The sequence below is a fragment of the Podospora bellae-mahoneyi genome (assembly GCF_035222275.1).
Source record: "Podospora bellae-mahoneyi strain CBS 112042 chromosome 1 map unlocalized CBS112042p_1, whole genome shotgun sequence".
NCBI classification, from domain to species: domain Eukaryota; kingdom Fungi; phylum Ascomycota; class Sordariomycetes; order Sordariales; family Podosporaceae; genus Podospora; species Podospora bellae-mahoneyi.
The window spans coordinates 1085554-1110373 of record NW_026946359.1 but is presented as its reverse complement, the minus strand read 5'-3'; the positions used below and the strand labels follow the sequence as shown (position 1 = coordinate 1110373).

Sequence of the window (24820 nt, the reverse complement as noted above, 5' to 3'; positions counted from 1 at the left end):
TGATGGATGGTCTGTGCGCTCACACCTGCTTCTGTGGGTTCAGCTTCATATTCATCTCATTTCGCAAAGCTGATGCTGAGTTCCGACTTCTTAACGATCTGTTCTATTTACGCACAGTTTCTATTGAATGACAACGGACTCTTATGAACACTCTTTTAAAAAATCTGCTTCTACCGCAGGCTGTCATCGCAACCTGATGTCTGTCACAAGTGGGGGTGGGTTTTGAGGTCGTAGAAGGCAACTCCTCCAGGTTGTCAAACGGTTTATCCCTGGACTTGGGGCTCAATACAGCATTACTTACCATTGACTTCATTTTAGCTTAAGTGCCCCTTGATTCTGGCCATAATACTGTTACACCAAGTTCAACCAGCCGCGACAGATGGTCGACCGGGCTGCTACGGCACAACCGTCATGCTGATCATCATGGCAAAGCCAAAACATATGTGCAGAAGACTATGACTGAGCCGATGGCGAATCTTAATTCATCTATTTTCCATCAAACCATACGGCACAGCAGCAGCTAGAGTAGCACTTGGCCACATCGCCAACTTTAGGTCGCCGAACCTAAGAACAAGATGGGAGCCTTGATCAACAGGCTTAAAGTGGTCAGAACTGCCCCAGCCCATCAAGTCTGATAACCCTCTGTTTCTTTCTTCCAACGTGCGGCAGACAAAATGCTCCCATCCACTCCTTCGGATAAATTTTGTGTTCCATTCTCTGACAAACTACACGTATCAAGCCTAGTCATGAGCCCAGCACCAACAATCGCTCCATTGTCCTGGGCTGGAGGCAATACCACATGAACACCCGCATCAAGATCATGGGCCATATTCTGGGGCTTCGTTTGGCCATGAAATTACATCCACCACCAAAGAAAAGTCTCCGGTAAACCAGTCGAAGGTTCTTGGGCTCCCGGTGAAGGTATTTTGGGTAGTCATGGTCGGGTTGGTGGTGATACTGGCAGGCGGAATTGGAGGGGGTCTTGCTGGAGGGCTAGCGGCGAGTCATCAACCAAGGTATGCAAACCCCGGCTGGCAAAGCATTCGATGACTGACTTGACTGTAACAGCACATCGCAATCAGAACCAACAACCATGATACCCCCCAAAAGCAACACAAGTGAAACTATGGCAACAGTAACATCGGGTGATGTAATCCCATCTAGTACAGTTACCAGCAATCTCAGGGTCGGTACTGTGACTACAGACGGCGGCTGCCCAGAGCTTAATGGAACGATATATACACCTCGCGAGGGTAACGGGAAGCCCTATTCAAACGCAAGCTTTATGAAGTTGTGCTCAACAGACTTTTCCGATGTGATCCTATCTTATCGGTCACACGATATTTTGCGAGTCCGTGTGGAGAGCCTGGACCAGTGCATCCAGATTGCGCCGAGTATAATCTTTCATACCGTGTTGCGTTGGCTGAAAATGTTCCTACCCCAAGGGATAGTCTTTGTCAAGCTGTGTCGTTGGAGAAAAGGCGTAGGTTTGGGCTCTTAACTTCTCCAAGAAAAAGCCTTGCTGACAATCTGCCGACCAGCCGGACATTATTGCTTTTTGAAGAATGACACAGGACCCAACACCGCAGGTGCGGCGCCTGATCCAAATGTATACACTAGCGCAGTGCTGCTGGGCTGAACGCACACAACATGAGAGCACCTGTGCTGATGTCACCAACACTTTCGGGCGGAACGGGAATAGGTCACCGAGTCCCGCCGTCCGGAGCCAAAGCAGCTGATCCCGACAATCCCGCCCGGACCTTTGTGCCCCACTTTGAACGTTTTGTCCAACAATTATCAATTAACATCATCAACCATCTCTGTTACATCTCCTCCAAACACCATTACTTTTCCCAAAGTTGACCTCTTTCAAAACCCATCAAAATGTCCCTCTCCAAACCTTCCCTCCCCCTCATCAAAACCTCCACCCTCCTCCTAACAGCCTTCACAACCGGCCTCTCCCTCACCTTCTCCACTCTCATTACCCCCTTGCTGCTTACTTCCCCAACCCCGCTCATGCTCCAGCAGTGGAAGAAGGTGTTCCTAACCGGTAAATCTCACATGCCGCCTTTGTCCATCCTCTCGGCGATCGGGTTTTTCTACCTTGCTGCAAAGTCACCTGCTCATCGAAACCTCTGGACGACAGCTGGAGGTTTGAGCGTGGGGGTTATTCCTTATACCTTGGCTCTGATGATGGGAACTAATAACGCGCTGCTGAAGAGAGAGGCGGATATGACTGCGAGGGTGAAGACGAGTGGTGCGGTGGTGGTGAGTGAGAATGAGGAGAAGGGAGCGAAGGAGCTGGTGGATTGGTGGGGGGTGTTGAATCTGGGAAGGACGGGGATGCTGTTGGGGGCTTTGGGGGTCGGGGCTTGGACTTCATTGCATTAAGGACTGGCTATTGTGCGAGGGATGAAGGTGATGGGTGGCGGGGAGCAAATGGAGGGAATGAGATCACGGATGATGGCACAAAATGAGAAAGCAAGGCTGATGTAGGATCTTGGAGAAGAATGTGACGATTATGTGTATATTTAGGTCGCCGGAAGGGCATAACGGAACACGAGGCAGCCACAAGCTTAACAGAACTACCCTTTACTCTCAAGTCTTCGGTTCAGAAAGTCAAGATGTCATTGCTTTTCGCCATTGCAATCATAATATCCAAGTCCATTACCCCTCAACCAATACGCCGGTCAAGCCCAACATCACGAGGCTAAACTACCCCTCAAAACCGCTCATAACGCCGCTTTCCCCCTTGACTCAAATGGCAACAAAAGAACCAAAACTCCGGCAGCGATAAAAAGAGCGCCGCTGGTGTAGACCGGCGCAGCAGTTCGTAGATCCGCAAACATGGCCACAATAGGCTACAGATTGTCAGTCAATTCCATCCACACAATCAACAACGACGAAAGACTCACCGCCATGATGCCAAAAATGCGATTGCACGTAGCCGTCAAAGCGTTCCCCGTCCCTCTCTGGGGTGTTGGAAACAGTTCTGGCGTGAAACTGTACAAAACAGCGTACATCACATTGCTCGTAAAGTTGAACGCGCAGTTCCAGCCGAGTAGCGATTGGGAGTCAAGTGCCGTTGTCGAGCAATACAAAAACACTCCAGTCAAGACTGTCGACAAAGACAGCGTCCCTTTTCGGCCGAAGCGAGGCAGCTCAACCAGATATCCTCCCAGAAGCGCTCCCGGGATGCCAACAGCGGCAATGATGAGGGAGTTACGATATGTCAGGTAAGTAGACCCGTCTCCAAAGTCGGCTCCTCTCGTGGCCTGAATATACGGCAAGAAGGCATTGTAAAGGGGATATCCCAACCCAATAAACGCCCAAATAGCCATAATCAACCCCGTCGACCACGCCAGTTTCCTCGTCGAAAACAACACCCTCACCCTTTCCATCTTGACATTCTCCAACCTCCTCTTCACGGCAACCTTGACATCCGTCCTCGCCACATACCCCTCCGGCTCAGCCCTCCTCAAGTCCTCCACCGTCAACCCGCTCTCCCTCCCATTCCGTCTCGCCACCTCGTGAACCACCCTCACAGCCTCCTCGTCCCTTCCCTGCCCCATCAAAAACTTGGGACTCTCGAAAATCTTGAACGCCGCAAACCTCAACCCAAACATCAACAACGTCAACCCCCCGAGCGCAATCAAAAACCACCTCCACCCCATATTCTCCCCCCTCTCACAACCCCCGTTTCCTCCCTCCTGACAAGTCATCCCGCCCAAAAGCGGCCACGCAACCAACGTAGCCACCACCTGCGCAACCGCCCAGTCCACACTTAACACAGTCAACAACCACTGATGACTCCCCGGCAGAAACTCCAAAAAGATCGCACTGTCCACCGGTAAATTTCCCCCCACCCCAAAACTCCACAAGCTCGCAAAGACCCCTATAGCCGCAAAGTTTGGGCTGGAGGCAGCACACATCCCAAACACGGCCGTGATCCCAAGCGTGAGGTTAAATGCCCACTTCCTCCCAAAAACATCACACCCAAACCCCCAGAATATCGCCCCTGCCAAAAGCCCAATATTTTGCGCGAGGGTGAGATATGCCGGGCGGGAAGGGAGAAATTCCAATGCGATGGGGGGTAGGATGAGGGACGTGGCGACAGGCCAGAGGTTGTCGCTCGCCCAGCCGAAGCCGACGACGAGGAAGAGGAGGTATTGGTAGGGTCCTATGCCTATTTCTTGGATCTGCTTTCTCAGTTAGTAATGATTATGATTGGGAAGAGTGGGGGGGAAACATTACCGCCCGGTTTAGAATCCTCGCTTTCTCCTCATACACAGGATCGACCTGCCCCCTAGGCAGGATCGCGTCGTCGGACTCCCCCGAGCCCGAGCCAGAAGAGAGGGAGGAGGTGTTGTCTCTTTCGTTTTCTCCCCCACCGTTTACACCGGCCCCAACCTTCTTGTCGTCACCGTCGCTGTTTCCGCTTGTTGCGGTGATGGCACGGTTGTTGTCCACCATGCTAACTCACTTCACCTCAGAACTCGCAAACAACAACACAAGAACCATGTAAATAGTAACAAACAAATTGAAAAGATGAAAAAAAAAAAAAAAGGCCAGTTTCATATCCCATTTCCTCCCTCCCCCGCCCTTAACCCAGCTGTCAACTTGTGCAGTCGTCCTACCGTAACCGTAACCTCAATTGTTAAACGACGATCCCACCCCCAATCCGGGTCTTCCCACTCTCAAGATCCGGGGGAAAACGTCTAAACGCACTCCAATCGCGCCATCTCCCCCAGTGCCCGTTCCCGATGCCGAAAAAGCTTGATTCAGAACTGAGTTAATTGGCTTTTCCGTGCCTCTGTGGCACCAAAGCCCAATGACGCCATAGCTTCACCGGTTGGATGTCCTGCAGCTAGAATGGTTCCGGCGATCAGAATCCGGGGAAGGAAATGCACAGTTTCAATATTACCCTGTCAACTCGTGAACATTCCAGAAAGTTGCCAAGGAAAGAAGACCACAGATTGAGCACGTGCTCCCTTGCTTTGGGGGGCTACTTTCCCCAAGGCTATGGTAAAGAAGTACAAACGTCAAAACATTTTATGAGCAATACTTTTCGGGACCCCCATTTCAAACTTGTCGGACTCCCATCCACAGCACTTTCACCCATAATATTTAGATGTAAATAAAATTACAAAGATATTTCAATATATATATATATATATATAAATGAGACTTAATCGAGGTGCCTCCCCCAACATCTTATATATGCTGTTCCGATCTTATACGTAGTTCTCTCTTATATTATACATACCTCCTATTCCCAGGTTAGGGTTTAATACGTAAAAGTCTTAAGAAATTTAGCTTCTAAAATCTCCGCTACTGTTACTATAGATATCTACCCAGTGTGACGAACCCCTATCCGGAACCTCTGAAAGGGATACTGGATAAAGGCATTTCTGAACAATCCTGGTTCGGTACAGCTAAACAGTGTACAACAAATGGCTTGTCTCAATCACAATAGCTAAGATACCAACGATTGTGACTTGTATTGCATACTGCGGAACTGCCTATCTACACCAGCCAGTTCCTCCGTACATATAGACCTAGAGACCATGGACCGTTGACTCCCAGACGGTCCTCGGTCCTCTCCCTATTTGCCGATAGTGGACCGTGGACCGTGAGCCCCGCCGCGGTCCCCGGCCCCAATCTCCTTGGTCCGTTCCGTCTTCCTGGACAGTGAGCCCCGCTCTATCGCCCGGTCCAGTTCTGATTGGTTCCTTACGTCTCTACTGTCTTCCAAAACCGTGACATCTTTTAAGGATTTATTTATTTTTTAAAACTATTACATTAATGTAGTCTTTTCTCTTCGTCATTAAGATCTTACTAGTATATAAATAATACACTTTTACACTACTTTCATACTTTCACACTAATTTTATACAAAATCTTACACTGAATATATAAATTAAACGTCCAAAAATACCCCAATATATTTCTTCTCTTTAAAAAGTACAAGAAATGTAGTTAAAAGGCTTTTCCTTCTGTGGGTGGAGGATCCGGCAAGTAGAAATGAGGTGTCCGAAAAGTATTGCTCCATTTTATTGATACCTTCCATAGCTAACAATCTTACATGCACAGCTTACTCGCATAGTATCAGCCTCCATCTCAACATTGAGCTCAAATTTACAAAGTCCAAATACCCATCTTCACCATATCTCACCCGCCTCTCCCTTCTCGCTCCTCACAGTCGTTGTTCTCGAGGCCGCATTGGTCGAAGCAGAGACTACTGACCGCACGTCTCGAGATAAAAAACTAGTGTTGCTACCACGGCTGTGGGGGTGCGGTCGCAAGTGCTGATTGGAAGGCCCAGAAGACCCAGGAACACCAGGCGGAGGGTCGTTCGCCCGCTTCAACAGGTCTCCAAACACCCCTGAGAGATTGTTGTCTTCATTTTGACCAATCTTGTCCATTTGTTTGAGCATGGCAATAGCAGGACCATACAGGGTGGTAAAACCACCATATCGATATATCTTCTCTGGACTCCACGCAGCCGCATCTCCAAGTTTGAGCCCAGAGTTCATCTGACAAGATTCTTGTAGTTGGGTCGAGAGCACTGCGGCCTCATACCAGCGCTCAAAGTCACCCTGGCGCTGCTTGATTTGACAGGCTTTTGGAAGGCGTGGGTGGGCATGAATCCTCTTGATTTTCTCTCCTGGAGCGGCGTTGGGGATATCCTCGATCGTATCCATGTCAAGCTGCTCAACCTCGGTAATCTGAAGCTCGTTTTGTCTATCAATACTCGGGTAGTACCATCGGGTGAGAGCTCTAACAGCTGTGACAGTCGCCGAGTAGTTGGGAACGCAGAAGGTGAGGTTTGGGCCGTTGTTATCCCTGCTGACCAGTTTAGTCAGCGAGTCATACAAGCGTCAAGGAGAGGCACCATACCGAATCTGAAGACTGTTAAAAACAACCATGGCGAAGCGGCTGACACGCTTGTCGACCTCATCATGGTCAACATGTGATAACATGACCCGCATATCCCAGTTGTGCCTCAACCCATGGACATAAACAGGCGCAATTCCATCGCCATCATATATAGGGTGGAAAGGCTTGACCATCACAGAACAGTCGGTATCGTTCTGGCGTGCCTCAATAGCAAATCGATACGACTCTTCTTCCCCTTTGCACTTCATCTCGCAATGAATAGCGTATGTGATGTCAACCTTGCGCTGCTCCGGATCCCAAATCTGCTTGCCATCATTCCACATGTTGAGAAGCGCCTCAGCATCGCATCCATGGGTGGTGAGAATTTTGGTGAATCGAAGATCCTTGCGCCTCTTGTCCGTGTCGAGTTTCCGGGAGGCTTGTTCCAACATATACAAAACAACTTGGTTATCCCAGCCGTCGGCAGCAGACTGTCCAGAATTGAACGACAGAGCGCTCTCATCACAGTCTCCCAGAAGGATACGACCAAACTCTACCCGCACTTCAACCCAGCCTCGTCGGTAAGGTGCCTTGTGAAGGAGCTTTGCGATAGCCATGTTGAGTTTCTCGGCAAAAGGCACAGTGCCGTATGTCCAGCTTGGAGCCGCCATGCCCACCGCGTTTGAGGTCTTTTGCGTTGCCTTCGACGTAGGTTTCGAAACGGCAGATGGCGCAGGGGTTGCCTTCTTGGCAGTGTGACCAGACTGCTGGTTCATGGCGTGGAAGCGTTTGGTGCTGAAGTCATCGTGATATTTAAAAGGTGTCGGGGTAGGTACATCATCATCTACAGGTGCCTGTTAGTTATGTTACCTAGTTATTGGGGGGAGGAGACTTGCCGCTGAATTCCATCAAGGAACTTGTAGTCGACCCAGAATGCTGAGAATGGCCACTTTCACCACTAGGAGCGACGGCAATAAGCGTTGGAGCTGGGACTTCCACAATATCCTGAGGCGGACGAACAGGTGTATTCAGAGCCGCCTCATCGAGACCACTAGGACTGTCCATATCTATGAGATCCGTTGCACTGGCGGTAGTGGATATCGCAGGAACGTCGACTAGAGGACCCAAAATATCTTGCTCAAGGTCGAATGGGTGCACACAGGGCTCAGTTGAGAGATCATTGTTGCGAAGCTCAGAGCTGGGCGCTATCGAGAGACCTTCCATCCAGCTAACCACCCGGCTCTCAGTAGTTGTGGCTCTCGCTTGTACTTGTGACACCGGCGCTGTAATAGGGCGCTCATCTGAGTCCTTCTCAAGCATGGTCGGACGGCTGCTCAAAACGTATCTCTGCTGTGTCTTTGGCTCCGGAATGTGAGGGCCAAGAAGGGAGACATGCCACTTTTTCTTGTGACTGTAGGGGCATAGCCGCAGAGAAACTCCTTGTTCATACATGCGCGAATAAGCCCCGTCCAGCCTTCTGACAGTCGCTGGATCGAGCAATGTCGACGAGGTAAGTCTTGGGTGAATATTGGTCATGTATCGGAGATCAACCATGAAACCTGGACGGAGTTTCTCATCGACGTAGTTGTCAGTAAAAAGGACATGGTCATTTCGAAGAGAGAGGAGGGCCATGTTCTATCGATAATTGTGAGCAGACGATCTCCTGGCTAAAGGAGGGGGATGGCAATGGTGCTGACTTTACTGGCCAGCAGGACGTCCAGCTTTCCCTTGGCCTTGTGGATGCAATCCTTGGTGTGCGATCCGATGAAGACCAGCGACTTGCCCAGGTCTGTCACGATGCGCACGTTGGTTTCTTGTTCCATCTGTGACAGTTTATCGTCGGACACGACATGATCGAGGGTAAGTCCGTCGTCTCGCTTCTCGAGGGAGTCCCAGCAGGTCTTGAACTGGAAACTGGCAAGCGCAGTTGGGAAGGCATACACCTTGAATTCAGCCTCATGGGACCGGAGAAGGTTCAGGTACTCTTGTTCACCGGCAATCCATTCATTGTCGATGTCGGTCTACGATCATTAGCAACTTTTCGACACGGTTCCGGTAGGACTGCGACAAGAAAAACCATACGTCAAAGTAGCAGCTTGGACCTAGAACCTTCTCGTAGTCGGAGCCAAGAGCATCCTCTTCAATCTCTGCAGCCACAGCCGCAAACCGCCGGCGGAGAGTCTCGGCGTCGTCTTGATGGCAGGTGATCTTGAACCATCGTTGCTCGAGGTCGTACAGGACCTCTACTCTCCCATTGTGCTGCATATGCAATTAGTGCTAGGTTACAGAAAGAATGATGAAGGACAAACTCACCACTGGCTGTGCAGAAAGTTTCTCGATGACCTTTTTGATCGCTTTGGGCTTATAGGACCAGCACGAGGTCTGGTAGAACTCGACGTATTCCTCCATTGTCTAGGCTTCGGCTGGTGAACTGGGGAGGTGCCAAGTTAGTTGGTTGACACGTACAAGAAAAGGTCATGTCAGGTCGATTTTGCTCTCAAGGCCCCAGATTAAAAGTGCAGAGAGCGAAGATAACAGTTCGAGGTAGGCAAAGGGAGTTGCGACGCGCGGAAAGAGCAATGCACACACCTTGACGAGGGGCTGCTGAGCCACAAAAACAAAAGGAGGGCGAGAGAGTAAGCAGTATTCACTCACTACCCCTCGGCGCCAACCAGTGACCAAAAAGCTTGGAAGCCATCAGGCTCCCATGACTGCTGTAGCGCAGGGGAACCAGGTTTGTCACAGGCAGGCACGTATATCAGGCAGCCAAACGCGGCAGGAACGGCTCGGATACCCGCAGTTGACGTGCGCAAACGCTTCTCCTGGCTTCAGCATCTCAAGTATATGTTCCAGAATCACTTCCAGATAGCCTTCTACTCCATCCTTAACGAACGTTGGTCGCTGGCCACCTCTTCCCAAATTTGTTGCCTTGACAACCCCCCCTTTCGACTTGCCCCACCAAAGTCAACATTAACAAATCCAGTACCACACTGTCACCACCCCCATTAGGTACACCAGTCACCTTTGGCCCAATCACTGCATCACTCACATATCACCCAAAATCAACAAATAGGATTCTTGTCAACAAACTGTTAATTCACCCGCAAATCCTATCTCACCCCCCCTCCTCAACAAAAAACCAAGAACTATGGCCCCCCATATGCCACGTATGTAAGTGTCAATGTGTGCTTTGCCCGCTTCAGAGATTTTAAATTAAGAGTTCCCCAAAAGTGTGTTTCCCTTCCCTGATACCCCTTTCCCTTTCGAAATGCCTGTCCAGGGTTGAAAAGCGCACACGCACAAATAAGATATAATAATAGAAGAAGTCTAGAAACCATTACCCCCTCCGAACCTTTCCCACCCACCAAACTCCAATTGTACAACAACACACTAAAGTAACAAGAAAAAAGTTTCAAACCTATGGTCGAGGTTATGATGGTACAAATGATACTGGTCCCGTTTCTCTGATCGTGTTTCTTTCTCTCTCTCTCTCTCTCTAGGGTATCCAGACACTCGAAACGTGAAGATGTTGTAAGAAAAGAAAACGAAAAATAAAAACAAATGAAACGCCTTTCTGCCGGAATAACTTTGCTGGACGATGAATGAGCTTGGTCGCTTGATAAGTTGAAGGAAGATGCGGTCTGGCTTGCCCGTCGATAACTGGTGGCTGTCTTTTGGGTTGAACAATGTATTTGCTGCGAGGTGATGTACTTCAAGATTGTCATAAGAAGGGTGGTGTTGAAAGAGAAAAAGGCCCCGGAGCAGCGGAAATAGAGTTGAGAGTAACGACCTGGGAGGGTTGTTGGGCTGTCGATACCCCTTATTTCGCCCCCTTGACATTCTCCTTCACATTCAACGCCCACCTCAACTTATCCCTCGCCTCCTTCGCCTCCTCAATCGTCCTCTGCAGCTCCTCTGCCTGCCTCAAATTATCCTCCGTCATCCCCCTCAAGCTCTCGTCCTTCTCCTTCTTGTACCGCTCAAACATCTCCCACAGCGCCCTGTTCTGCTTCTCCAAATCATCAATCTCCACATACATCTGATCAATCATCTGCTCGTGCCTCCTAATCTTCTCGTCATCCTCCCTCCTCTTCTCGCTCAGCTCCTCAAACTCCTTCCTCATCTTGTCCGTCCTTTTCCTGTACCTCTCCCCCTCCCCGCCCCAGTGGCTCGCAAGCGCGTTATACCGCCCGTCCGTCAGCAAAACCTGATTGTTCGCCTCCTCCACCTGCCGTTTGCACTCGGCCTTGACCTTCTCCAGCTCCTCCTTCCAGATCCTCTCCCTGTCCGTCGCCGACACAGCCCTCGTCCGCTCCAGCTCCACCGTCTGCTGCAGCGCCTCCACCTGCCGCTCCTTACGCGCCAGCAAAGTCTTGGTGACATTGACATCCAGCATCTGGCTCTCGTGCTCCCGCGTCGTCCTGTCCAGCTGGTCCTTCAGCAGTTGCGCCTGCTGCCTCGCCTCCTCCGCCCTCAACCTCTCAATCTTGATGTCCCTCTTCAACGACTCGTTGTCCGACACCAACCGGTTGATCACCCTCCCCGTCTTCCCCAACCCAGCCTTGCCCACCGAGTTGTCCCACCCCCCCGAGAGATGCGCCTCCCCAGCAGCAAGCGACATCTCATTAGGAGTCGGGCTTCCTCCACCGTTGGGGCCGGGGTTGTCAGCCGCCGAGGGGTAACCAGTAGCGCTAATACTGCTCCCCCGCTGCGGAATGTCACCCATGCTAGGAAATGACCGCAGCGTTCCCATCCCTGGCGTGCTGTTCTGATCACTGTTACTATAATTATTCTCGCCAATCGAAGCCCCCGATGGGCCAGGTCGCAGCCTTCCCACCGACGGAATCTTGTGGAGCCCACCGCTTTTGGGCGTCAGGTTCGCCGCCGACTCGGAAGAAGACATGCTCGCCGTGCTGTTGATCGAGCTCGAAAGCGCAGAGTTCCTCGACGTTGTCGCGTTTGTGCCGTCGCTGCTCGAGTCTTCGGCGGAGGAACGATCAAAACTTGGTACCGCGCGGATGGTGGAATTCATGCGGCTTGGGGAGAGGGAGGAAGAGGATGTTGTTACGGCCGCCGAGGGCGACGGCGCTGGTGGCCCTGCCTTGCTGTTTACTCCGTTTGTACTTGGTGCTGTTGATCCTGCAGCCGTTCGTGTCATGGCAGAGTTGATTGTGGCTTCCGACGCCGGGGTAAGAGTCGCTCGGAACGAGGGGCGCGGGTCTTCCTGCTGTTGCCTCGCGGCCCTGTTATTATTGCTTGAAGAGGATTGCGGTGGTGGCAGCGGGGATCTGGTGCGGCTTGTTGGGCTGGGTGAAGTAGGTGGAGAGGTGATGGCGGCTTGTGCTTGTTGATTCGGGGCTGGTACTGTGGTTGCTGTTCGTGGGGAAGATAGCGGTGCGTCGACGGAATTTCGCGTAGATGATGAAGGGGAGGTTTCTGTTTGGAAATAAACCAAATGCACACTCCAAATTAGCTTCCACAGTCCGGTATGTTTTCTTCCAACTTTTTAAACCCAACTAGCATAAACTAGTTCTGTTCTTCCTGAACAACCACGTCCACACAGACAACGAACCTGCAGCTATCCGAAAAGCCCACAAGTGCCTCCATCCTTGTCTGCAGGCCGACACCTTGCGCACAACCTCTGGGACATGTGTCTCGGGCACAAAAGGAAACCACCTTTTTTCCATGGACAAGCATTCCAGGAGGGGAGGATGAAAAAGGGGGCGGAAGAGACATACTGCGTTCGTCACCGTCACCACGATCCTGATGTATGTTAAAAAAACCCAATGCCTTTGCAGTTGTGGAATTCGGCCTCGCTTTCACAAGCTTGTTGCGCATTTTCTTGTTCAGGGGAAAAGAAAATGGACGTTAATTGTAAGTTATCTCTAGTTGGTAGTAGCAGTATGCCGGGCGTTTGTTTCCACTCTCATAGCGGGTCAGGGAGTGGGAGGCCCGCCGCTGCTTTGGAAAGCCGACGCCTGTGGGTGTTTGGAATTGCCTAGGTGGTGTTCAGCAGGCTGGGTGCTTGTTTGCTGGTTTTCAATTGCAAATGAGACCGGATCTCTATTACCGCGCGCGTGTATGTGAGTAGGTAAGGTTGTTGTCTGTCAAAAAGACTGTCGCAGTTAACTTCAAAGCAAATAGAAAAGTGCTACGTTTGAGTTACTCAAGAGAAGAAGATGATGAAGCGGGCAGCAACGAAGGGAAGGAGAGATGTCGTCGCATGAGCAGAGGTACCAATTGGATGTTTTCTTTCCTCTTGGCAATTAGCGTCTAGTGTGCAATTGGCAAGGCTGTAATATGGTTATCAACATGGGGGTTCAGTTAACCACTAATTCTCCAGGGCACCTCAGAGGAAAATAAGAATCAGACAAAACACAAACAACGGCAACATCAGAAACAAAACGCCATAGGACCCCTCAACCGATCCAAAATCCTCTTTGCACCACCATGTTTATACCCCCCTTTCACCTTGCTGACGGTGTTAAAAACGACCAACTCTATCAACTGACCACTAACAACTCCCCACCTCCACCACCCACCACCACAGCAACCAGATTGTTGGCGTTGCACTGAAAGAAATCCGGCCTCCAAAAGCCTACCCCTGGCTCTCGGGCCGCCGCCTCGGGATGTGAGACCAGGGGTTTGCATCTTGCATCGACAAAGTGCCATCTGCGTTCACTTTGGTCCTATGATCTTCCCTTTGTGCCTCTCTTTATTCCTGCACACCCGCAGTCTGCACTTCGCAAAGGGCCACTCTCCCCTAGCCCCTGAGTGTGTACACCTATTGACCTTGCATTTCACATGAAAATGACCTTCAAAAGAAAGCCTCGGAGATCCTTTCGCTGACGGAAAAGTCTCTCTCAACTCACCAGCCTGGTCGAATCCCACCCAATGACAAACCCTCAGCTTCATTACCCCCCAAATTGAACATTTATGCGGCAAGCACTCAAGAATATCAAATATATATATATATATATATAAAATATGATGTAATAATCCATCAAACGTGCACCACCGCGTCGACGCGTCTCATTAATTCAATCCTCTATGATAAGTAAACCACCACCACCACCCACCAAACTACCATGCACCATGCAAGCAATAAATTCATACAGAACACATACAATAAAAAAAAAGCCTGCCTAACCGCTCCCAGCCAGCCAGCCATACCCTGAAGCTAGAAAACTACTGCACAGCACTCTACATACAATACACCCTTCCCCTCATATTCCTAGGTAACCATGGTCCCCAAGTTTCGCTCCTCCCCGAACTGATCCATTTTATATCTTCAATTGACAAGTACCCGGGTACAATACCTGCCAACAACCCAACCATCCACTTTGAAAATAACTGTCAGCCTCCCCTCCAAAAGAAAAGCCCCATGAAGGTTTAGAAATGTTGTTGTTGTTGTTGTTGTTGTCCTTGCCACCTTGTCCAGTGAATTGATTGTCGTAATATACAGAGCCTCTCCCTTTACCCCAAACCTCGCCATCTGCATCAACCCTAAGCAGCAATACCAGCAGCCCCATCCCCACCACCCCCAGCCACAGCCTTCGCAGCCTGCAAGTGCATCTGCTGCTCAACCCACCCCGGCCGCCACTTGCTCAAGTATTTCGCAGCCAGCGGTCTCGCCTCCTCATCTGCATCATCATTAGCATCATCCCTTCAATACCATTTCTCATCAAGGGTGTACTCACACTCAACCCAAATCCCCCCAACCGTATCCAACGCCAACTCCCTCGCAGGTGGCCTCATCATAACAAGATACAACAAGCTCGTCATCGCTAAGCCCAAAGTATTCGGATCCCCACACAGCGTCTTCAGCCTCCCAAGCAACTCCCCGCTCAGCTCCGGAATTTCGGCCAAAAACCTCGTCAAGACTTTATCCTGCGCCGTGATAAAAGTCATGAACCCGTCCAGCAACCTCAGCGCCCACGTCTCGTAGTGCAGCGGCGCGTTCCTCAGCCCCGTCCGCTTGGTGAGCTGGTCATTGTACCACTCCTCGCTGAGCCACGCGACCGCGACTTCTATTCTCGGCCGCCAGTCTTCGAGTATGTAGGTGAATAACATCTCGCGGATGGATTGGTTAAAGGTGGAGGCCAACGGGTGGGAGACGGCGCCTTCTTCGGATTTGACTGCTGAGGTTTGTTCTTCTTCTTGTTCTTCTTCTTCGAGGCCGAATGTGCTGCGGGTGGCGAGTCGAGTGGCAACGGTGAGCCAGGAATCGCGATCATACGACGAGGCGGCAAGGCGGTTGATGCCCGCTTTTGGCTTCTTGCTTGGGCCTTCTGATGATAAAGAGGATAGAGGGCCAAAGAGGCGGGAGGCCGCGGCGGAGCTGAGTTTAGAGGCCACGTCGGCGTCGATCAGGGGTGGTGGTGCGAGGGTGAATGGGCCGAGGCCGAGGGCAGCGTTGGGATCGGCATATTCGTCGAGCGCCGTCTCAGGGGGTGCATTGTCGAGCTTGTTGAGAATCTGCTCCGTATCTTCCGCCGCGTCAAGGTTGGGCTCGTAATCATCGTCATCCTCTTCCACTCCCAAAGGTGCCGTAGCAGGGTTGATAGCACCAGGTAAACCCGCAGCTCCATGGGCGGCATACTGGGCTGCCGCCGTCACCGCAGCAGCCTGAAGAGTGTGAAGACGACTTCTTATACCGTTTACCGCAAAGTCCAAGACACTTTGGTCCAGAGTATTGAGCGTCCTAGCCACAATCTTGGCCACTAGGTTGGCGGGAATGCTGGTAGCATCAAAGGCCTGGAGACCAGGGTTATTGGTCAACGTGAAGACGGCAGCAAGAGTCTGAGGTCCTGGTGCTAATGGCGGGATCACGGCTGGCTGTGCTGGCGCGGCAGGTTCGGGAGCGGCAGCAAAAGCATCCTGCACCTTCTGTCTCTTGAGATCGCCATATTGGGCAGCCGCTTGGTCAGCAAGCTGTCTCTTCCGACCCGCTTCATCGAATATCTCGGCGCGAGAGCGCATCAACCGCTCAACATACTGCTGGACACGGCCGCTGTGTTGATTATTGGGATCCCTAAACGCAATTGGTTAGCAAGGTCTCGGCATGAGCCCCTGATTACCCCTGAATCACCGACACATGCCTCTTCAAAATATTAATCATGAGCATCCGGGTCGTCTTCTCCATCGACTTCATGAGCACCTTGTTTTTCGGCGTCATGGGTGAGTTGGCCAACTTGAGAGGGTTAAAGTTGAGCACACAATTAATGATGCGGTTCGAAGTGCTTGGCCTGGTTCGGATCAGGATCGAAAGGCAGTTCAAGGTCGCATCGACAAGGAGAGCATCGTTGCTGTTATCCTGTAGCACCCCCAACATCCGGTCGAGAAGGCCAGTAGCCTCTGCCTCCATCAGTCGTGGGTCTAGCAAAGGGTGGTTCGCCGGCACCATGCCCAGCGAAATGTCGAGTCCACCATACTTGACCTCCTGACCGTTGGACGTTGTTTGGGCGAGCACAACACGCTGCGCAAACTTGATGCAGCTTAGTCTGACGGGGGCCGGGGCTCCATCCCAGATTCTGAGGATCCTCGATTTTATCGCTGAGATTTGTTCCCAAGCCTCTGTGTGATAGCTGTTGTGAATACTGTACAAGTACCAGAGTTAGTAAGCATGCTCGACATGAAGCAAGTTCAGCCATCACTGAATGGACATGATATGGGCAAGGCATATTCGAACAGTGAACGGACCCCCTCAGAAAGAGAGAGAGGAACCGAGTGGGCAAAGCATTACGATGGGGCGAGAGGATGGAAAAAAGAGGCATATCAAAGCACATCCCTCATCCCTCCCCATCACAATACAATAGCCTGGGGTTCGGCTCCTCAGATCCGACGACAGCAGCAAGGGCATAAATCACGGCAAGTCACAGCACCAAAGCAATGATCGAGTACTACTTACATCCACCTCAAAACAACTGGGTACGCGCTCGCCGCGGCAGCAATGCTAGCCTTCAGCACAATCGCATCATCCTGCTCACTCTCCAATAACGACTTGAGCGTGTCAAGTACCGAGAGCGTTAAGCTCTCCTTGTCGCGCATCGAAAGCACTGGAGTGGCCAGCGACTCGGCCAGAAACTCAGCTCCCCATCTCTTGAGCTCGATCGATGATGTCGGTCCGATGACAGGTAAAACACCCTTGACGATGCGGTCGTAGTAAGCCGAGTTTTCCAAGGCCAATTTCCGAGCAGCGTTGAGCTGTTTGAGCTGCTCCTCAATGGGGACAGCTGGTGTAGAAGCCATGGTCGGTATGATGTGATCTTGCGCCTCGGTCGATTGTTGTTTGTTTTGGGTGTGTTGCCGTATCAGGAAACCGCCCTCTCCCACACAGAGCGACCGACCGACCTTCTTTTTGGTGGAGCAATGTGGGATGAAGTTGATAATACGGCAAGATAGCGAAGGGGACGGACGGATGGTATGGTAGTATGTAGATGTGGGTAGGAGGCAAAAGCCGCGGAGAGAAAGAAGTCGTTGGGCAACAAAGGTTGGTCAAGATTCTACAGAGAAAACGTGCCGAAAAGTGTGCCTTGTGCCTGGGTGCGCAGGAAGATAGTTGATTTGGACAACAGCTTGCTCTCAAGAAATCTCAGGGCCGCGCAAACTCCAAGCTCTTGAAGGAAACCTCACTGTGGCCCTTCTTGTGGTGAATGTTGAGGAAGTTGCGACGGAAAACAAACGCTCCCCAGATCTACAAGAACTCCCCCAACTGCCCCAGCTGTCTGTCGATTGATGGAAACCTGTCGCGTGACTGATATCACACCCAAAATCAAATAACTTCTCTGGCTCTTCGCCCAAGAACTGAAGTTCTCAATGGTTGCCTGCGCCTTGAGGTGTCGATATTTGTCCCAGAGCTGGCCAGAGATCAGTTCCCGGAGAAGGCGCAAAAAGAGTTCGTGTCGCGAAGTAAAAAAAAATAAAAATAAAAAAAGCTGTAGCGGGTGCTGCGCCAAGTCGGAGAGAAAGTTAGGGACCAAGTGCCACAAAAGCCATCAATTTCATCGTCATCAATGGCTACAAGCGTTCCGAAGGAGTCTCTTTTCGTGGCCGGTCTGGTAGTTTCCTTTCTGCCGTGATATCCCAATGGTGTTGATTTTGGTGGTCGTTAGGTAAGATGTGGAAGCCTTGCTCGTTCGCAAAAGACAAGAGACGCGCCCCAGGAACCGAGAGAGCTCAGTGACGTGAAAGGAACCAGCACCCTTGTCTCACATCTGTATCTCCAGCGCTGATTGGTGGTTATCCGATAAGCGCTTATCGGCCCACACTTGCCCTCGGCAACATCCGCCAGTCTTTGGCCTGACGTATCATACCATTTCCTTACGTGGGTGGGCTGTAACTTATTCTTCGGCATTGCTCGGCGCAAGGCAAGCTCTCGATCGCATCGCATCGCACCAGCCAGACAAGATACCTAGTCAACATGTCAGGGTACAGATTGCTCACAATTCCTCCTTGTACTTGATTCTCTAGGTAAGGTGGCTAACATTTTTCTTGCAACACTCCAGACTTAGGCATAACTCATACTACGACAAGAAGCTGGCCCAATCGCCAGCTCTTGTCCGCGCCCGCCGGCCCTACCTCTTCAAGAACGCCCTTACCGGTCTCGCCCTGGTGGGAATCACTGCTAGTATCTGTACGAACCAATGTTACCCTTCCATGAGTTATTCCTCGGTCCAGCGGAAGGTGCTAACTAGGACATCTCAATCTTCACAGACACATATACCCTCATGGCGGTCGGCCAAGACGATTTCGAAGACGTCAAGGTACCTGATGTGCCTGTGCAACCTGCGAAGAAATGAACACCCGAGAACAGCAAAGCATGGGGTAGGAGACGCAGCTAGGTACGCTGCTACTTGGGGATGGTGCATAGTGTATGAGTATATCATAGGGAGGTCCTGCGGGAAAGAAAGTTGGGCAATATCAAGATGGCGTTTTGGGCAAATCAATACAACAACATGTTTATTTTTTGGAAAGGATAAGACATCATACTTGCATTACACCACGATCGCTCTCCTATACGTTCCAACAAATACACCCGCTCGCACACCATGTGCCGAAACTCATTGGTATAATCTTCCCAAGACGCCTGGCATCTGCCAAAAATAGTGCATACAGAGTAAAGTAGGCCAGCATAGCAGGCTGGTCGTAACCCAACTCTGCCCGCTGGATGCGAGCTAGCACCAAGAAAACTGTGACAACAGAGCTTTTCAAATCATACAACATCCCTCCTCTAGTAACATAACACGCGAGCAGCTACCCCTGATTTCTCCTCGCTATATCATGCAGGTGGCCTATGTTACCACCCTCAATGGTCAACCACCCTCTTCCAAAACCCCTCTGCCTTTCAACGCCGCACATCAAAGCATGCCCCATATGTCAAAACTTCATACAACCCTGCATTATATGCCCAAGATAATTCCAATCAAAAACTCCGCCTGGTCCCTACATCCGCTAATCTTTGAGAGGATAAAAGCAACACCGGTATAAAAAAAAACATAGGAAAGATTAGGACGCCTGTATCGCTGGGTCGCGCCGGAATGGCTCAGGGCCGAGTTTTGTCCTTTTGATGGCTTCGACAGTGCTTGGTGAGTGGTTTTTGTGCAGCTGTGCTGGCGAGTCACCGTTCGATATCATCGAGGTACTAGAAGAAAAGAGACCACCGGGCTGTTGCGAGTGGCTTTTGGGTGTTGATCCTTGCACTGGCCCGGGTGCAAAAACGTGCTGTAGGTTTTGTTCTCGTCGGTGCGGTTGCTGTTGTCGATGTGCTGGGTGCCGAGGGTTGAGCCAAGGTGTTTGCTCAATAAACTGCTCTCCTGCAAGGCCAAGCGAAGGCCCAAATCCTGCCGTCAGGTCCTGAGGGAATGTCGGAGGAGGGTTGGCGATCGGTCTAGGTACCGGCTCACGAGCGCTCTAGAAAAGATGCGTCAGTTTGAGCCGCCCTCCAATAATCCTAGACCCTACTCATACTCACTGCAATAGCTTCCAGATCGTCCTCCAGCTGTTCTTCTGTAACCCCTGATATCGTGGGCGCAGCCGGAAAGCCAACATGTTTCGCAAACCCAGAAAGTATCGACACCTCTCTTGTGTAAGACACGGCTTGTCTGACGGCTTGGGCCTTTGTTGCTGGGAACCCCAGGCCGTATTCCGGAATGACACTTGTCAACCGTCTTCTTTCTTGTTGAATGTCGTACCAGTCTTGGCCAAGACCCTCAATTGTCTTTTCTCTTTCGGCCCGCACAGACTGATAGAACTGCGACATGATTTGTGCCCGCTCCGCGACCGCTCGATGGTTGAGTACAGACATTTTGAACTGCAATTCGAGGTTGCTCTTCCGTATTGTTTCCGCTCGGCGCTCTTCGAGACATTGTAGCATTGCGAGGAGTTCGTGATGTGTAGGAGTGTCACTCAGCAGCATCTCTTCCTCGCGGTTAAGCTGGTCTAAGCGTTCCTGGTATAGACTGTCACAAGTTAGAAACAGCACCATCCAATTGAGACCTTGAAAACCGTACCGCTCCCGAAAGTTTGAGAATTGCTTCTCAATGGCGGCAAGCTCTTCCCAGGCTGCCTTTTTGCGCTCCACTGCGGCCAAACATTAGTTTCGTCGACTTATCATAACCAGTGTGCAGAGTGCTTACACTCTTCTTCGTTTCTGTGTGCTGCCTCTGCCTCTTCGTCGATTTCGTCGGCCGTGCGATCCTCTGGCTGAGGCGTCGGCACACCACTGGGAACGTCGGCATCTTCGGGTGGCTCATCTGGAGCTTCCAAAGGTGTGCCAGCTTCAGGACTTTTGCTCTTTCGTCGTTTTACGGGACTGCGTTTCCCTTTTTTGCCTCTAGTTGACGTCGCAACGGCCTCTTCAACAGACTCCACGGGTGTGTTTTTGACCTCCTCGGGGACGACCGGTCCCTCAATGTTATCCTCCTCGGCGGTATGTTCCCCGCTTTGCGGAGCCGTCGATAGCACATCATCGTCAACCATCGGGACGTCACCGGCGGAGAACTCGCGGTCGGCGAGGTCAATCGAGGTAGCTCGCTTCTTGGGAGGCTGCTCGGCTTTTGGTAGCTCAACAACCGAGGATCGCTTTCGTTTCTTAGACTCGCTCGAATCATCGCTGTTGGCTTGTGATACCGGTTGTTTGGTAAATGTGATTATTTGGTTCTTTTTGGTTTGTGTAGGCGACCGTGGTGGCAGCTGTCGTGATGGTCTCTTTGTGGGCTCGTCCTCGCGATCACTCGATGCCATTGACACGTCGCCGTCGTCTGCTGCCTCCTCATCCTCGGAACTATTGTTCGCGGTGGGAGTATCTTCAGCGTCTATGTCGGCTTGGAGCTGCTGTTGGAGCTTGCTGGGGCTTCGCTCAAAGACCCGCTCGCGCCGATCGGTGAATCGTCGGGTTCCCGCACCATCGGCGGCGTTCACTATGTCGCGTGTCGCGCCGTTCTTGGGAGGTGTATCGAATAATCTTTCGGTTTCTGCTTCGGAGTCATTGACATCCACCTCGGACAGTTTGCTGTCCTCGTCTGGCTCTGAAGCGAGATCGGATTCCGGTACGCCATGAGCTCCGTTTCTTTTGGGTGTGCTCTGTGCATTGCTTTCGTCATCTTTCATTTCAAGATCTGGCTCGTCATGATCGCCGTACTTGTCCTCGACCTCGCTCAAAGGACTCGAGAGGTTGCTGGGGCTGTTGTCCAGCAGGTGTGGAGGAGGGCTCGACACTGCCAAAGGCAAAACGGTGTCACCGGTGGCCATTGCAAACCATGCGATTCTGATAAAAGGCAACCGAGGGGTGTTGCGATGTTGGTGGTCGGCGTTGTAGGTGGCCGGAAGGAGACGACCGCGCAAAATTGACTGGCGGCTTCACGAGCGGGCAGCTCGACGCCAGAACGGGGTTGCGCGATGAGTAGAGGTGGTGAGGAACGAGATGTGGATATAAAAAGAGTGCCGCAGAATACAGGGCAAGCGAGCACGCAGGTATCTGTGTTCAGATTGCAAAATATAGGCGGTGGTGTGCTGTGTGGGCAGATGTGTGGTGCTCGGTGGTGGCTATTGACCAGAAGCTGGGAATGCGGCACCTAGAAGCACTGGGAGGGAACACAAATGGGCGGATGGGGCCCGCTGCTTCCTTTGCCTGCCCGCCTGCCCGATTTCCAGCGGATGACGAGGCGGCGTAGAGCGGCAGTATCGATAAGCTCCGATAAGCGAATTTTCCTGGATGCGGTCCCCACTTTTGCTCTGCGCCGAGGGTCCAAGCAAGAGGCCGTTTGTCGATTTCTCCCAAAAATTTGTAGGAAAGCTGCTTGAACACCAAAACAAGACTTTTTCGCTCGCTACTTCGAGAAAGAAGCTCATTGTAGCTTTCTAATACCCTTTGCGCTTTATTTTCTCGACAACATCGATATCTTTGTCGCTTGCGCATTGTGGGCTCGAAGCTCAACCACATCAACACCATGGCGAAAAGGTGGGCAACAGGCCATTGAACCTGCAATTGGAGAGTTAAGTTTGCTAACTTGGTTGTCTACAGCAAATCTCTCTCAGCGCCTTCCAAGGCTGTCGACCCAGCCCTTGATTCTTTGTTTTCCACCAGTGTTAGTGCCAATTACATACCTTCGCTTCGTTGAAGCAGTTGCTGACCATATTCTAGGCTGGCCCAGTTCAAGCGCCCCCGAAGTCTCGCTATTCCGAATTGCCACCCCCGAAGTCAGATGACGCCCCGGAAGAGTCGGACGAAGAAGATGAGGACGAGGAGGACGAGGAGGAGGATGACGAAGAACTCTCGGAACTAGAGGATGGTGCCGACCTTGAAGATCTTGTTGATATGGAAGCCAGCGAAGAGTCTGGCGAAGAGGATGATAACGACTCCGAAAACGACGAAGATGACGAGGACGAAGATGACGCCAGCGATAGCATGAGCGTGGATAACGAGGCCGAGGCCGCAGAGGTTTTGGAATCAGCAGCAGCAAAAAGTAAGGCCGAGGAGGAGGATGGACGTAAGAGAAAGCGGAAACAACGGAATGATGACGAAGATCTTGAGGCCAAATACTTTGAGCGTCTTCAGGAGGATGATGAGGAGGAGCGATCTGGGAAACGGCGCAAGGATGCGAACGGGAAGGCTGCGGCCGTTGAGAAAACTGAGAAGACCGGCGACAAGGACTCAGACTTGGACTCAGACGCCGAGGTCCCCAAGCACGAATCTCTGACAGCCAACGATGCAGCTTCAGAGCTTGAGAAGGCAAACCGCACCGTATTTCTCAGCAACGTCTCCTTGGAGGCGACCACTTCGCGCACAGCCAAGAAGACTCTTTTAAAGCACCTTGCCTCGATTTTGGATCCGAAAGCCGACCCTCCCCAGAAGGTGGAATCTATCCGCTTCCGCTCAACAGCTTTTGCCACTGCTGCTATCCCTAAACGTGCGGCGTTCATCAAGAAGGAGGTTATGGAGGCGACAACAAAGTGCACCAATGCCTATGCTGTCTACAGCACCCCTCAGGCTGTTCGTCTTGCAGTACAGAAGTTGAATGGCACTGTGGTGTTGGACCGCCATCTCAGAGTGGACAGTGTCGCCCATCCAGCCCCCGTCGACCATAAGCGCTGCGTTTTTGTTGGCAACCTCGGTTTCGTTGACGATGAGACTGTACTGAACGTCAAGGTTGATGACGAGGGTAACCAAACGACTACGAAGAAGAAGAGGACCAAGCAGCCTATGGATGTCGAAGAGGGGCTGTGGCGCGTCTTTGGCAAGGAGGCCGGCAAGGTCGAAAGCGTCCGGGTTGTCAGAGACAACGTCACCCGTGTCGGCAAGGGCATTGCTTATGTCCAGTTCTATGACGGAAACGACGTCGAGAAGGCCATTCTGCTGGAAGGAAAGAAGTTTCCCCCTATGCTCCCCCGCGAGCTCCGCGTATCGAGATGCAAGGCTCTTCACAAGACGGCCAGGGCTTTGGAGGCGAAGCACGGCAAGGCTGGTCCCCCATCAAAGGGAGATCGCAAGGGCAGGAAGGGCTCCAGCTATGTCCCCAAGATCACACCCGAAGACAAGACATTGGCTGGCAGAGCGGGTAAGCTTCTTGGTAGAGGCGGTGCTGCCAAGTTGACTGGCGAGGACAAGAGAAAAGACAGGAAAGACAGGCCTCGTCGAGAGTCAGCTGGTGCTCCGCAAAGCCAACCTGGTGGCATTAGACCACCAGAAGACTTTGTCTTTGAGGGTAAACGCGCAAGTGCCAAGGACGGAAAGCCAAAAGACCTGAAGTTCAAGGGTGCCAGAAATGGTGAGAAGAGAGGGTACAAGAAGAAGACGGGCCCAGGTGGCCCGACTGGCAGAGGTGCTGCGAGAGCGGCCAAGTGGAGGGAAGGTGGCGCAAAGAAATAAAACTGCGGCAAATTTCGTAGTTAACAGGCAAGGTTAATGGATGGTGGCCCAAGATAGAGACGAAGGGCGGTCGGCGGAGGTGGTATGTCAGGGTTGAAGTTCTGAGGTGGTTGATGCCTTGCAGTAGCAGCTCGGAAGCGGACATGGTCCCACAGGTCCTACATGCATTGGCTGGAATTTTTTTGCTGTAGAAAAAGCTCATTCGAGGTGCAGATGCACTCAATTAAATCAGTCAAAGTGTCATTAATTGAACAGGACCCTGGTGATAAGTAAAGTGTGTTGACGGCTTTCCCTTGCGCTAAAATACAGTACACGCCATATCATAATCCCTTATATGGTACAAGTTTGCTCACAACCCACCTTGCTTATTCACAGTTGCCTCATCTCCATGATCACGATAATGTTGTTCAAACCCTTACATCACTCATTTTCAATTATCTATCTCGGGAATACTCTTTCTGGTTCTTGCAAATCCCCCTCTCACAACCCATCTCTCACAACCAATCTCTCACAACATCAACATAGACCAACTTTCTCAGCCATTACTCAAACCATCTCCATATCCTATTCCAC

At 51.5% G+C, this 24820-nt stretch overlaps 10 protein-coding genes across 10 annotated transcripts; 5 read left to right on the top strand and 5 right to left on the bottom strand.

Moving 5' to 3' along the window:
* Positions 1 to 86: 86 nt before the first annotated feature.
* Positions 87 to 889, top strand: QC761_0003650 (uncharacterized protein; the record flags this gene model as incomplete). Its single annotated transcript, XM_062871791.1, has 2 exons — positions 87 to 605; positions 740 to 889. Exons 1-2 carry the CDS (start codon positions 576 to 578, stop codon positions 887 to 889), a joined length of 180 nt encoding a protein of 59 aa, XP_062736677.1. The 5' UTR covers positions 87 to 575.
* Positions 890 to 936: 47 nt separating this feature from the next.
* On the top strand, positions 937 to 1739 carry QC761_103685 (uncharacterized protein; the record flags this gene model as incomplete). The annotated part of the gene is made up of 3 exons (XM_062873617.1): positions 937 to 1016; positions 1069 to 1483; positions 1575 to 1739. 3 exons carry the CDS (start codon positions 937 to 939, stop codon positions 1737 to 1739), a joined length of 660 nt encoding a protein of 219 aa, XP_062736676.1.
* A 145-nt stretch (positions 1740 to 1884) lies between these two features.
* On the top strand, positions 1885 to 2391 carry QC761_103680 (uncharacterized protein; the record flags this gene model as incomplete). The annotated part of the gene is made up of 1 exon (XM_062873616.1): positions 1885 to 2391. The coding sequence occupies one exon, from the start codon at positions 1885 to 1887 to the stop codon at positions 2389 to 2391; it is 507 nt and encodes a 168-aa protein (XP_062736675.1).
* A 169-nt stretch (positions 2392 to 2560) lies between these two features.
* On the bottom strand, positions 2561 to 5014 carry QC761_103670 (uncharacterized protein). Its single transcript, XM_062873615.1, has 3 exons — positions 4255 to 5014; positions 2916 to 4199; positions 2561 to 2861 (listed from the first exon to the last, which is right to left on the bottom strand). The coding sequence occupies exons 1-3, from the start codon at positions 4471 to 4473 to the stop codon at positions 2733 to 2735; spliced, it is 1632 nt and encodes a 543-aa protein (XP_062736674.1). The 5' UTR covers positions 4474 to 5014; the 3' UTR covers positions 2561 to 2732.
* Positions 5015 to 6161: 1147 nt separating this feature from the next.
* QC761_103660 (uncharacterized protein) lies at positions 6162 to 9288 on the bottom strand (the record flags this gene model as incomplete). Its single annotated transcript, XM_062873614.1, has 6 exons — positions 6162 to 6846; positions 6901 to 7723; positions 7776 to 8514; positions 8577 to 8900; positions 8962 to 9138; positions 9193 to 9288. The coding sequence occupies 6 exons, from the start codon at positions 9286 to 9288 to the stop codon at positions 6162 to 6164; spliced, it is 2844 nt and encodes a 947-aa protein (XP_062736673.1).
* Positions 9289 to 10699: 1411 nt separating this feature from the next.
* Positions 10700 to 13090, bottom strand: SHE3 (mother-specific HO expression; the record flags this gene model as incomplete). The annotated part of the gene is made up of 2 exons (XM_062873613.1): positions 12618 to 13090; positions 10700 to 12315 (listed from the first exon to the last, which is right to left on the bottom strand). The coding sequence occupies exons 1-2, from the start codon at positions 12715 to 12717 to the stop codon at positions 10700 to 10702; spliced, it is 1716 nt and encodes a 571-aa protein (XP_062736672.1). The 5' UTR covers positions 12718 to 13090.
* A 1295-nt stretch (positions 13091 to 14385) lies between these two features.
* QC761_103640 (uncharacterized protein) lies at positions 14386 to 17130 on the bottom strand (the record flags this gene model as incomplete). The annotated part of the gene is made up of 4 exons (XM_062873612.1): positions 14386 to 14522; positions 14580 to 15913; positions 15975 to 16478; positions 16790 to 17130. 4 exons carry the CDS (start codon positions 17128 to 17130, stop codon positions 14386 to 14388), a joined length of 2316 nt encoding a protein of 771 aa, XP_062736671.1.
* A 914-nt stretch (positions 17131 to 18044) lies between these two features.
* QC761_103630 (uncharacterized protein) lies at positions 18045 to 18859 on the top strand. The gene is made up of 3 exons (XM_062873611.1): positions 18045 to 18309; positions 18387 to 18514; positions 18595 to 18859. Exons 1-3 carry the CDS (start codon positions 18302 to 18304, stop codon positions 18678 to 18680), a joined length of 222 nt encoding a protein of 73 aa, XP_062736670.1. The 5' UTR covers positions 18045 to 18301; the 3' UTR covers positions 18681 to 18859.
* On the bottom strand, positions 18808 to 24500 carry DEP1 (Transcriptional regulatory protein). Its single transcript, XM_062873610.1, has 4 exons — positions 20517 to 24500; positions 20391 to 20460; positions 19853 to 20339; positions 18808 to 19791 (listed from the first exon to the last, which is right to left on the bottom strand). Exons 1-4 carry the CDS (start codon positions 21628 to 21630, stop codon positions 19387 to 19389), a joined length of 2076 nt encoding a protein of 691 aa, XP_062736668.1. The 5' UTR covers positions 21631 to 24500; the 3' UTR covers positions 18808 to 19386.
* NOP12 (Nucleolar protein 12) lies at positions 21815 to 24432 on the top strand. The gene is made up of 3 exons (XM_062873609.1): positions 21815 to 22339; positions 22403 to 22466; positions 22523 to 24432. Exons 1-3 carry the CDS (start codon positions 22329 to 22331, stop codon positions 24245 to 24247), a joined length of 1800 nt encoding a protein of 599 aa, XP_062736669.1. The 5' UTR covers positions 21815 to 22328; the 3' UTR covers positions 24248 to 24432.
* Positions 24501 to 24820: the final 320 nt, after the last annotated feature.